General features: G+C 40.3%; 1 protein-coding gene across 2 annotated transcripts in view; it reads right to left on the reverse strand.

Moving 5' to 3' along the window:
* MME (membrane metalloendopeptidase) overlaps positions 1 to 13,174 on the reverse strand; it is a 93,109-nt gene that overhangs the window by 56,754 nt on the left and 23,181 nt on the right. For both annotated transcript variants that reach the window (XM_004283419.3, XM_033412227.2), the window contains exons 4-8: positions 3,712 to 3,873; positions 2,665 to 2,745; positions 2,483 to 2,578; positions 2,245 to 2,363; positions 199 to 264 (exon numbers count right to left, since the gene is read on the reverse strand). In XM_004283419.3, the coding sequence (XP_004283467.1) occupies positions 199 to 264; positions 2,245 to 2,363; positions 2,483 to 2,578; positions 2,665 to 2,745; positions 3,712 to 3,873 (524 nt within the window). The remainder of the gene's footprint in view (positions 1 to 198; positions 265 to 2,244; positions 2,364 to 2,482; positions 2,579 to 2,664; positions 2,746 to 3,711; positions 3,874 to 13,174) is intronic.

A 13,174-nucleotide genomic window follows, 5' to 3' on the forward strand; every position in this document is an offset into this window, starting at 1 on the left:
GTGACTTAAGTACTAAGGTCAAGACACGAACAAGGAATTTCAAGTTTCTTTGTTTCTTAGTTTAGAATATTCATTCAGTCAAAGGAAGCTCACTATTATGTGTGATTTTCAGTATCTGCCTGAGTGAAGGACATAGAGCGTTAAGTTTAAATTCTGTAGTTTCATTTTATTTTGTTGGATTTTTGTTTTTGTTTTTACCTCTTTATATATTCCAGTGCATTCATAGTAGTCTCTGGAAGGCAGGCCAAGTCGAGGCTGGTCAATCTATACAAAAATATGCGAAGAAGAAAATATTCAGTTGATATAGAACAGTTGGACAAATTACAAGCACGCCTATCTATGTATGAGCAAGATTCTAGTGTTCTAGCAAATGTAGAATAGATAGCTAGTGGGAAGCAGCCGCATAGCACAGGGAGATCAGCTCGGTGCTTTGTGACCGCCTGGAGGGGTGGGATAGGGAGGGTAGGAGGGAGGGAGACGCAAGAGGGAGGGGATATGTGGATATTTGTATATGTATAGCTGATTCACTTTGTTATAAAGCAGAAACTAACACACCACTGTAAAGCAATTATACTCCAATAAAGATGTTAAAAAACAAAAAAGATCCTAGTGTTCTTGTTCTTTATAAGGGTAACAAGCAGACACTGAGTGAATACATAGGAAATGGTTTCCACGCTACTGCTTCCAAGTGTTAAACTGATGGGTAGCTAGATAATCTGGAAGTCTGTGCTGCAGATATTTGAGAAAAACCAAAGAAATCTTGAACAAAAAAAAAACACACGGGGAAGGATTTTTAATGCATAACAAAGGGGGAGGTGAACAAATACATGTTAGAATCTAGGACTAGGGAGCATTATACTTTTACAGGACATTTTGGCTTCCTGAGATTCTAATATGCTCCCTGAGGGACATTCTCTTCTACCCCCACCCTTAATTGGGACAGAAAAAAAAAAAAAAAAGGTGGAAAACCTCTATGGTAAGGCAAGAAATTCTAAGCTAGCAGAAATCTTGATTATTTTGAGATCCTCTACCCTAAGGGGATAGAGGAGATTCCTCCTCAGTTCTCTCCAAAGCTGTCCTGCTCAGGACGCCAGCAGACCCAGCTGCCAGCTGAGTGTGTGAAACAGGTAACTCATCTCGGTTCTAGTGTGTCCAGTCCACCTTGGATACCTAGCAGAAACTTCTGGACACCTTGGATACCTAGCAAAAACTTGTGGACATACTCGCGGCTTTGTGAGAGTCCCTTTTACGCGCCGAACGGTAAGATGGATGAGGTAAACTAGAGCATTTATGGGTGAGAGTGAATATCCTAGCAGCTGTAAAGGGCCAGGCCAATACAAAAGAAACAGAACCCAGAGGACTCGTAAGGAAAGAGCCAAAAGGCATCCCCACGGGAAGAGCCCTGCCCCTTCTTCAACCTCCTGACCCTCCTTAGGAAACCCCCTCATGGCGATCATGCAGGATACTGGCACTTGAGAGCCAAAGGAGAGAACGTAGGAAGAGAGAAAGGGGTCCACTGTAGGCAAGAGTTGGGTTCAGTCTCTTTCATGATTTTAATAAAAATGACTATAAAGATTTATGCAACAGTGACATAATTATGCTTCTGTGACCTGCAACTTTTGGTTAGTTTCTTTTACAGGAGACTAAACAAAAGTCCCTAGATGTTTCACTCTATTCCGAACATACTCAGTTAAGTAAATCTTGTCCTAGGTAAACCTAAATGAGTGGCTTACACTTTAAAAAAATCAAATAAAGCCACTTAAAAAGAATGGGATTCTGTTTACCTTAATTGAGAAAAAAGTACAGACATTCTTTAGCAAGAACCAAAATTGTGTTAAAAATCCCATTTCTATGATCTTTTTGGAATCAATTAGGAATTTCTAATTTCTGACCTGTATTACTTATGTAAACCAGACCATGCTCCTTTCATGAACATACAGAGAAATCAGGTGCTTTTTCTAAACAGGAGAGACCTGGAGTCTTTCCTTTCTTATCATTTGTTTTTATAAAGGGAGAGGTATCTAAAACAAAGGTAGCAGGAAGGAGAGTTGAATGTCTAAACCACAGCATCAAGAAAACACTTTCAAAATTGGGAATCCAGGCATCTGTCCTTGAACTTATTACCACCTTGCTCATGCAATTCAAATGAGAATATGCATTATTTCTAAATATCAATAACAACAATGTGTGTGGAAGTTTTACTGCAATTTAAAGTAACTTTGGCTGTTGGCCACACAAACTTACATGAATTACATGGTTCATAGAGTTTTTATCATCAGTGCCAACAAAAAAATTAATAATGACTTTTTTCCCATATTTAGAATTCAGCTGTGCAATAGATTTCTCAGCTGTCCAAGAAGAACCTAAAGCAATGAAAGGTGAAGTATATCATTAGATGCTTTAGTGCATTAATATGATACTGTAATAATAACAGATTTTATATGGAAATAATTTTTTTTTAAAAGAAGGAAAATTGCCTTACCATATGTTTGGTTCCAGTTTCCTGTCACCACTGGCCAATCATATATATCTGGTAACAGTCTGAGTAGAGGAACTCCGCCTCTGCTATCAATAGCAGCTTTTGAAAATAATGAATATAAATATATTATGAAGACTATACATATTTTGGCACACTCCTAATAAAATAAAATACAGAGCACTTACATTCATTTATACAAGATCTATACAATGTTTTTGCTTTCTGCACTGCTACTATGTCTTCAGTTTTGGGTTCCTGAAGGACATCTGAAATAGGGTATTGATAAAACACATAAGTATAATTGCTTATTTGCAGCTGCAATTAACATTTTCAATGCAGGTTTGGTAGAAAAAACTTTTGTACATATGTTCACACATCTCCCATTCCAAAACCCTATAGGAAAAACCAAACCCCTTACACCAGATCATTATTCCTGGTGCAGAACTGAGAGTTAGTTTCATCACCCAGCTTAGCTTTGTGTGTGTGTGTGTGTGTGTGTGTGTGTGTGTGTGTGTGTGTGTGAACAGTGATGTGTACTGCTCTACCATAGAGAAGTTACTTTTTTGAAATTGACATTAAAAAGAAAACAAATACTACAGAGGAATTTGGAATTTAATGTGATAGTCTTCTTGATGGTTTGAAAATAACTATCTTTGTGTGATAGTACTGTCCATGCTCCAGATGAAATGAATGTACTGTTCTTCTTTTTTGGATATTAGAAAATAGCGAATTTTTTTTTTTTTTTTTACAAAGTAACTTCTAAAAGAGGAGAACACAGAATGGAGGATAGCAAAGGACTAGACACTGCTTTCTTAACTTCCCAGGGAGAGTGTCTTAACTGGGTTAGAACAGATATACCTACTCTGGGAAGGCAAATCTCAGTAACATCTCACAGTGACCTCAACACAGGGCCAGGGTAGAAAGAACATGCAGGTGGTGTTTACTGGCAGTAATTTAATTTCTTCTGTAAAATGGCATAAAGATCCCATCTCCAGGGATAATAGAGCTTTATCGTGTGTACCTACAAATGAAAGCAGGAATGCTAAGAGATGCCAACATATCCATTTCAGCGTCTACCACCCTCAGAGTGACTCAGCGGTGGTCCACAAAACTTGGAGGGATTATCGACTTTAGTCTTTTGAGATACTCCCTGTAATCGCTAAGAGCTGTATCTTAAGAAATGGATATATTAAGAGAGAAATCTTTGATGCATAGACACAAACTCCACTAACCTTTCAAAATGACTTCTAATTCATCCCTTAGAATGTCAAAGTTACTGTAACGGGAGCTGGTCTCAGGAATGACGTTGCGTTTCAACCAGCCTCCGCAGGCGTATTTGAAAAAGTCTGTACAAGGCTCAGCAGTGGCATCCATGTTCTGGATCAGTCGAGCGGCTGAAAGACCAGAGAAAGGATAAGATAAAATGAAGGGTGTATTTTTGTAAGTTTGGAAGGGGAAAAAAGAGACACATTGCTTCTTTATGATCTAGTCAACCAGACTGATGCTCCTCTTTTTACTTGTGTAACTGTGGATTCAGGTAGAATGACGAATATTATCTGTGTATAGTCCTCCTTCCTTTACTGTAGTTGGTTGGTTTTATTCTTGAGAGGTCTGGGTCCTCCTATCCTATATCTCACCCCCTCCTTTAAATAACTGAGGTTCTTGCTAGTTCCTATGTCAGATGAAAAAATGAATGCAGGGCTTCCCTGGTGGCGCAGTGGTTGAGAGTCCGCCTGCCGGTGCAGGGGACACGGGTTCGTGCCCCGGTCCGGGAAGATCCCACATGCCGCGGAGCGGCTGGGCCCGTGAGCCATGGCCGCTGAGCCTGCGCGTCCAGAGCCTGTGCTCCGCAACGGGAGAGGCCACAGCGGTGAGAGGCCCGCGTACCGCGGAAAAAAAAAAAAATGAATGAAGGTCCGCCTTAGCCGTCCTGGGCCTGGAGTCACTCTTCACTCTGATAACTTGGGCTGTTGACTCCGCTCGTTACCTTGAATGGCTCCAAGGCATGTGGGATTGTTAATGGATTTTATCGTTTTAGTAAAGCTCTGAAGCTACAGTGATTGCTTCTTGTACTTCGCTTACAAAATTTTTGCAATTCAAATTTGATATCCGCTCTGCATTTGTCTATGTAGAGTCTGTCATTATCAGATTAGCTGTAAGCTTGTTAGTTTTTCTTATGCCCACTATTTTATCTTTGAGATTTATGACGAAAGTGCAAATCAACCAACACTGAGTATTTACAGTGTGCAAAACACTGACTGTGGTGGGTGTGGCAATTGACAGAAAGATGTATAAAATCTTCATAAAGCATTACCACTGAAGAGAAGAATATTACGTACAGGAGGCTCAATGCCCACAACTTCTACACCTGGAATAGTGAGGAAACCCTTCCACTGCCCTCCCCTCATTCTTTCTCATACAAGTGGAACTGTTTCGCAAGGAAAACAAAAGAGCAATTGAGAATTCATCTGCATCAAGAGAGTATAAATTCTCAAGTGAGCTTCTGAAAATACTTCACTTTCTGAATAAATAAGTTAATTAAACACTTTTATGGATTGCTGAGCTCTGTGGAATTTTCCAACTTGGAATGGTAAATCTGTCTTTCAGCTAAGCCTTAAGCCCCTGCTTCTAACCACTTCTGGACACGTTTGCCTGGCTGTCATCTCAGGTTCCATCTCTTTAAGACTTAACTCTCTGGGCTGCCTCCAAACCAGTCCTCTCTGGACGTTCATACTTTGGTCTACAGCACAATCGTTATCACAGCCTTCGGTGTTTGAAATCTCGAGTAAAATTCTGTATTTCTTGCTCTCCCTTGGGCTTATCAGTAACACTTTTGCCTCTTCTCTATACTCTTTTGATGATCAGTTTTACATCTTCATCCCTTTTGACCAGAACTCATCTAACTACTCCTCTTGCTAGTATTATCTCCCTACTTTTATACATATGTCGAGCATCGTTCACAGATTAAACTTCACCAAATACCCTTTCGCTCTGGCCACTCCCTTGCTCAAAAATGTCAGTGGCTTGACGTCGCCCAGGTTAAATTACAAACTCTTTAACTTGGCTAATCAAAAGTCTCTACGTTCTCTTTTTTTTTCCTCTCTGAGTTTTCATACAAACTCTGCTCCAGCCAGATGGGCTAACTCCACGTGCCACAAACACTCCTGTGTTTCTCTACCTCATGCCTTTGTTTCTCTCCCCCTCACCCCACCTTTTAACTCCTCCTCCCATTCTTTCCAAATTCTACCCACTATTCAAGGTTCATCTTATGTCCCATCTCTTCCTGAAGCTCCCATGACTCCAAACTTTAGGGAAAATTTCTTTCTCTGAACTCCTGAGAGCTCACTGCCTCACTCAGTCTTAAAGAGGCTTTAGATGAGGCTACTTTGAATTTCTCAGGTGAATACCTACTGTGTCTTCCTAACCATTCTGTTGATGAACTTAACCTCTTTGTAATCCCATCACCTAGCACTTCAGTAAAAGTCATGCAGTTAAGTTTATGTGTGATGACATTACTGAATCATCAGTGAGCCCCCTTCTTCCCTCCTCCTACACGCCCCCCTCCCCAGCTCCTGCAGGTCAGACCAGCTCTCATTTCACAGCCTCCAGAGTCCATCCATCCTTCCAGGTCCCAGTTTCTATTCTTTCTTGGGCCCTCCTCTCTCAGGCTCTATTCATGCCCTTTCAACCAAACTATGGCCCCAGGTCTCTCCCCACCCCATTCATCCTGTGTGTCAGTCAGATTCACATTGTCCTGTCATTTCAGTACGCCATTTTCCACTTCCAAGTTTTCAGTATAATCCTCTTGCATTCATAATAAAATCCAGAGTCATAGCACATTCTAACTATGAACTATAGTTCTGAACTATTCTAATTCACTATACCTAGTGAAGCTTCTTTCACTACTTTCTCACATGAGCCATCTGCCCCAATTTAATGAATGTATTCATTTTCTGCTATGAAACACCTTACAGTTCTCTGCTTCTGTAACATAATTCAGGTATATTCAAGGCCCAGTTCAAATTCTCCTTCTTCATGAAGGATCGTCCTTACAAAGCCCATATTGGCTGACATCACATTCATTTTTTTGTTGGAAAATCCATTGTCTCTTCACCGGGACTGTGGTTCCAGTAAAGGAGGAGATACATTTTCCAGTTTTCTCTCAGGGCCTAACGTTGTGCTCAGTAAAGACTTGTCAGTAAAATTTCTAACTTGAAACCTCAAGTAAAGATTAAGAAATTGACCTTAAAAAGGTAGAGAGAAAATGCAAATCCCTTGCACTTTGAAGGAAATGAAGATTAGATGACAGGGGAAGTAAAAATAAAGACCCTAAAGAACAGAAGATTATCGTGTAGAGTGAAAAACCAGAAAATTGGAGCCTGAAAGAACTGCTACCTAAAGACATTCTAAGCACACATTTTTAGCAATTTTATATAACTCTTGTCTTTTAACATACTTTTAAAAATGTAAGCTGAATGTTGTAAAGGCAACTGCCATTTTGGGAGCACTTCTATTTTCCTCTCTTCTCTGAGGAAATGGATGGTTTATGTCCTAACACCACAAAGAGCCAAAAACTCCTATTTGGGAGAGCAGCAAACAAGTAACGAGCAAGTAGAATGAACAGGGAGAGGAAGGAACAAGTCTCACTGCCTCTCTGGAAGTACCACCTGCCTTGCCCGAAAAGGACGAGCAGTGGCTGCAGTTCCATGCTCATGAGCGCAAATCCACTGCCACGTTCTTGCAGCCCTACTTCCCACATCTCCCATGATGGAAAAAGTTGATCCTTTCCCTCTTAGGTTGAATTGCTCACTTGATACCCAGTTACACTACTTACATCTGGACAACAAACCAAAGAAGCAGCATTCAAGCAATTTGTGAGGGACGTGAAGACAAGAGAAGGAGAGGCAACTCTGCCCACCCCTTCTGTGCCACTTTTAAAACTGCCCTTTGACCAGAGAGCTCATCTGAGCACAGGCGCTTCCAATCACTTCAAAGACAGCTCTGCTCTGATGAATATTTTGGGGCCATGGGCCAAGGCAAGTCATGGGCTAGCACTTTTATGCTGGGGCCTTGATCAACCTTCCTTTAATCTCTTATCATGGGTTTGATTCTCGTTTTGCACCTTATCCTCTGGACCCCCTCTGTGCTGACTTTTCTTTGAAGTCGGCGGTAGACTCATGGGTAGAAGGGCCATAGGAAACAGACGCACCACTGTCAAACTGGTTAAAATTGTTTTTATATTTTGCACGTTGAATTACTCAACCTCTCCACATAGACACACCTGGGCTCTTCAGATGTTTCCTTATCTGTGGGTTTCTGACATCTGAGTAAACAAATGTGGTTTAAAAACAAATAAAATTATTTCACCTTAGTAAGCAGACATAAAAAATGATGTAGTAAAGGCCAATGTATTGGCGTGGAATGCTGTTGACCAGATGTTTATAAAGTGAAAGAAAGTGTATATTACGATTTTTGAAAATCTGTATAAAAACAAAGAAAGTCTAAAAGGCCTTTACAGCAGTTATATCTGGGTGGAGGGATTATGAGTGTGTTTAATTTTGTTTTATTTGCTTATCATTATTTTCCAATTTGTATTAGGTGAACATGTGTTGCTTTTGCAGTAAGAAAAAAGTTTATTTTTAATTCAAGAAAATAGTCACATAAAGACAAGAAAAGTAATCTATTAGTAATGTGCTTACTTCTTATGAATGACAATTCTGAATGTTCTACGCTGATAATAAGTGGCACACCATTATTTTCCCAACTAAGCTTCTTGTAACATTTCCCCAACTTATTTGATCATAGGAATTTAAAAACAAGCTCAACTACCATCTGGGATGTTATTAATTACTGTATTCATTACCAGGGTCTATTGTGAGGGTATGGATTAGGACATGCTGTATAAGCTGAGAAAACGTTTGGAGTGCTTAAATCAGGCAGACTTGTTTTGAATCCCTGAGCTTCCCCACTTCTTTGTTGTACAAGAATAAGTAGTTTCCCCAAGATCAAGCAGCTAGTAAATGATGGAAACCCAGGACCTGCACTTAGGTGTGCGTGGCTCCAGGCTCACCCTCTCCCCTCCACACTTTGGCTACATTAGGTGGGAGTGTGTGAGAAGCAGTGAGCATGCTCCATTGCTTTCTCCTCCTCCACTCTTTCCCAATTAGCCTTTATTCTCCCCTTGCCATGCCCCCTTCTTTACTTTGTCTGCTCCCTGCCTTTCTGTCGCCACAGCGTCCCTCCCTCCTCAGTGTCAGCCTTATCACCAGCAACTAGTGCTGAGTCCACGGAAGAAGAAAGCATCACAATTTGGAGTCTGTAGTGGCCGGGAAGAAAGGGTAAAAAACAGATGAATTCTTCACAGTGGGGCAAACAGACAGGAAAGTGGCATGGAGGCCTTTCGTACTCAAAGGCACACCCCGAAGTGCATCTTCTTGAGGTGGACACGTAGCAGGGTTCTTGCCTAACCTTCCTCTGGATAGAACAGGATGGATGATGGAGGGTGAAAATTCTCAGTGATATGTTGTACAGCAGTATTTTTCAACCCTGGCTAACCATGTGAATCACCTTAGAAGCCTTTAAACATACAGATGCCAATGATAGATCCCTGAGCAATTAAATCAGAATCTTTGAGGTGGTCCAGGCATTTTTTAAGGCTTCCTCAGTGATTCTAATGTCCATCCAGGGGAGAACTATCAGATTAGACAATAGAGAAACACGGAAAATGAAAACAGGGGAATCTAATATCAGGAAGTAAAGACGGTCCCATACTTAGATGAATCAGGCCTATTTCTTCTTGCCTTTCCAGTCTGTAAGTACAAATGGGCCCATGTCATGACAACCCATATTTCTAAGTACAATTGTCCCTTCTGAGTCCCTGGCACAGGATGGCAGGGAGCCACACGTGTGTCTCCTGTACAAGTCCACTCTCCTCAAGTCTCCACTCTCTATACTGGCTTTACCTCTACGATCTTCTGCCCCAGACCCCATCCATAACCTCTGGGGTTGGAGCCCTGTGATACAGGGAGAATGCCTCTCTTCCATCATCATTGTCCTAGAGGAGTTCCCAGGAGGGCTCATGGTGCCTCCAGGTGAAGAGCTCTCTTAGATTTTATCTCCATACCTCCCTCTCCCAAGAACCACAAGGACCAATGGGCCTGGTTTGGGGGAAGACTGCAACAGCAAAAGCTGAACTATATTCAGAATCACTTCTCTGATGGGAAAGGCTTTATTCAAGGGACATTTTTGTTGAGCTTGACTTTTTACCCCTCTGAGATGAGCTCTCTCTATCTTAGGAGGCTCCTGGCCCTCTCAGGCAACAGACCAGAGACACAACCACTCTACTCATTGCCAGACATCAGAATTCCAGATACACTGGAAACCTGCTACATGTCTACCTCAAGAAGGGGCAATCCTTGGTCTGTCTTTGAATGCCAATGGCTTGCAATGTCACATGATCCCCCTTTCTTATCTATATGCCATGCTTTCCAACAGCATCAATAGCTTGCTAACTGAAAATAGAATTTTAGGCACTATACACAAGAAATATTTCTATGTTGATACATGTACATTCCACAGAGGCTACTTTTCTGGTGCTGTGTGTGTGAATGTTCATGTGTGTTTTAAAGAGATTTCTGCATGTGTCAAGTAATCCTGGGGAAACTCTCAGTAAAATAATGAAAATCTCAAATAAATATGATTGCCACAAGCAGCAAATGAATAAACTGGATAGCATGAACCTCTCTGCTGGCACTTAATTGTGGGTTTAAGTTTATTTAACGTGGATCCCTACTTAGTAGATCACTGATGCTTTCCCATGCGAATGGATTAACAGGAATTATGAATAGGGCTGCTTCTCGTTATTTGATGGGTTTTGTTCTAAAGTCAACACTAACATTGAATTAACAAATACTGAATCATTGACCTTTGGAAAATAGTGTTAGGTTCCTATGAGCCTCTGATCACACAGTATTTTCATCAACTGATCAATACACAATCTTGTTTTATGTCTGTTTCTGTTTAATTTCGGATTTAATATATATCATTGATTCATTAACATTGAAGCCACAGCCAATAGCACTACAACTCATACCTGAATGAAGCTTATTCAACACATGTCTTTTCTCTGTAAGGCACATCACAGCCTTCTTGCACTTAGGAACACTAGACAGCACTTCAGCTCTAGGCTTGGGGGCCATTTTAAACAGTTAAATCACTAACAAAAAGCACAGAATATGTGAAAAACGTGGCACTAAATAGACTGAGAGAAGGACCCTTGTTTACAATCTCCTTGTTGGACCTCAGCTGGGTACATGTGTGCAGAGTGATGGCAATCTTTCATCAATCTGTGTATGTCTGTAAATGACCTCGAAAGCACCGTGAATATTGATTTGGGGGTAACAAATAAATTTTAGCCAGTAGGCGAATTAGCAAATAGGAAATCTGTAAATGATTAGGATTGACTACACTTTTGTCCATTTTTTCTTTGAGGCTTTTAAAAAATATCCAGGAAAATGTGCACAAGAAGCAACAATATTAAGTGGGAATGGTTTCAAATCACTTCTTTCATAATTACTACTGTATTTTTCAAAAAGTCCTGGCCACTATATATTTTGGTGTTGAACATTTTAAATAGGCCAGGCATCTATTTATAACATATATGCCACATATCTGGCTTGGTGGCAAAATTTCTTCACTGATGGTTCTTGCCCTGCATAAGTAAGGTTTAGGGAAGCCTTTATGAGCAAAACTGTTTTCAGCTCTGTTCTCTCCCAATCGGCCTACGCCCTTGGTTTTTTGCTCCCAAAACATTTTCACACAACATTTTCATTTTGGTATCTTAAAAATCACTGTAATCATCAGCCTGGCTTATGACTGCTATGGAAGTGTCCAGAAGAGGTCAGAGAAATGCTGGGGCACCCAGGAGCAAATGCTCCTGTGAAGGCCTTAGGACATTCATTTCTGACCCAAACTCCTATCCTAAATGCTTGCTTTATTAATAGATACCAAGCTTGATATTACTTACTAGGCAATTTTTGACAGTTTAAAAATCTCCTTTGACAACATTCTGAAAGTATTGCTGACCTCATTCCCCTGCTGCCACCCTCCTCCCACCATCCCCTGACCAAAATTAAGGCAGAGTCAGAACGTTTTGAAAGAACACAAGGAAAATGCAATGTAATCACAATGGGTCACAAAGGACTCCATTCAGAAGGCAACAATGTGGAAACTAGAATCTGGGGGACCATTCCTAAAGAGAAAATGACTGAATATTAGCAAGCACACCAACTAATACTAATAAAACCAAACAGTTTTCATTACAAACATTCTGGATTCTTGCAAAATCCAATCCTCCCTTTTAAACGAAATCCCTGTTTCAAATTGCTTTTGTGATATCTTGGTTGAAGAAAGGTTGGGGGGAAGAATGGGAGGGAACACCCTATGCTGGATGTAATCAGGACTGCTAGTTAATCATTTAGTCAAACACTCCCTGTCAGCCACTGGGTAAGTTCCAGCTAAGCCAAGGTCAAGTCTTGCACTAGTCCAATTGGTCAGCACCAAGAAAAGTCATCTCTATATAACTGTGCAGAAATTATATATGTATTTACACAAGTAGATTTGAGGGAAGTTCCAAGATAGTGAATGTTTTCTGTAGAGCTGCAATTCTCAGGAAAGGAGACCTATTTTTTGTGTTTTAGCTTGAGGAGTAGTTTATAATTGTATTTCATGTACACATGTGACCAATTTACCTTGAACGCATAGGCACAAACGCACACTCACACCCACATACACACAGGCACAAGCTATACATAGTTAACCTGGAATCCAGTTGCTATCAGATTTACAGATAAACTCACTGTCAGATTTATAGGCAAAATGTAAACTATAGGATTTTCATTAGGGTTCAGCCAAAGATGCTTATGTAATAATAATAATAACAAGTCAATGTTTGACCTGTGTCAGGCGCCAAGTGCTTACTTCACGCGAGTCAATTTTCTAAATTCCTTGACTTTGTTTATCATTTAAACTGTATATGGTAACAATATTTTTGTCCCCACTTTCTAGCTATAGAAATTGATGGTAAGGAATCTGTATCCAAAGTCACACAGTTGGTAAGTAGCAAAACTGAAGTTTATCCTCAAGCAGTCTGGTGGCCAAAGCCTAGGCTCTTAACTATGATGTTAAACTGCTTCTCTGGTTTTGATTATATTTCTTCCTTATGATATCTTCCCATTGCTCTATAAATAGGACATGTTACCTCTGTTTTAAGGAAACCTAAGCATAGAGTGGTTACATGCCCAAAGCCACCAATATGACTTTAGATAGAACCTAGGTCTAATTTTAAACTGATGTTTTTCTACAGTATCATCCTTCTGTAACTCCAAATAGCATTAAAAAAATTTTGGAAGCTCCACAGAGAGAGAATCCAAATTAAATTATGTAGCAATCACTGTCTTTCTGATGCCCAATTAAGATTTTATTGCTCTATAACATGAGCATAGCTACATAAACTTTTTCACCTCATCTGACCCTAGATTTTTAGAACTTGTTGAGATAATTACAGAAATCTCAAGTCTAATGGACCTACAGTAATCATCTTTAGTTGGCTCTCCCCAAATTAGTGAAATTCTTCAGCCTTATCTCATAGCCCATTTAAATGAATGGCTCACAGCCAAGAGAGGACATTCAATAATT

Source organism: Orcinus orca, chromosome 5 (assembly GCF_937001465.1).
Source record: "Orcinus orca chromosome 5, mOrcOrc1.1, whole genome shotgun sequence".
Classification (NCBI taxonomy): Eukaryota; Metazoa; Chordata; class Mammalia; order Artiodactyla; family Delphinidae; genus Orcinus; species Orcinus orca.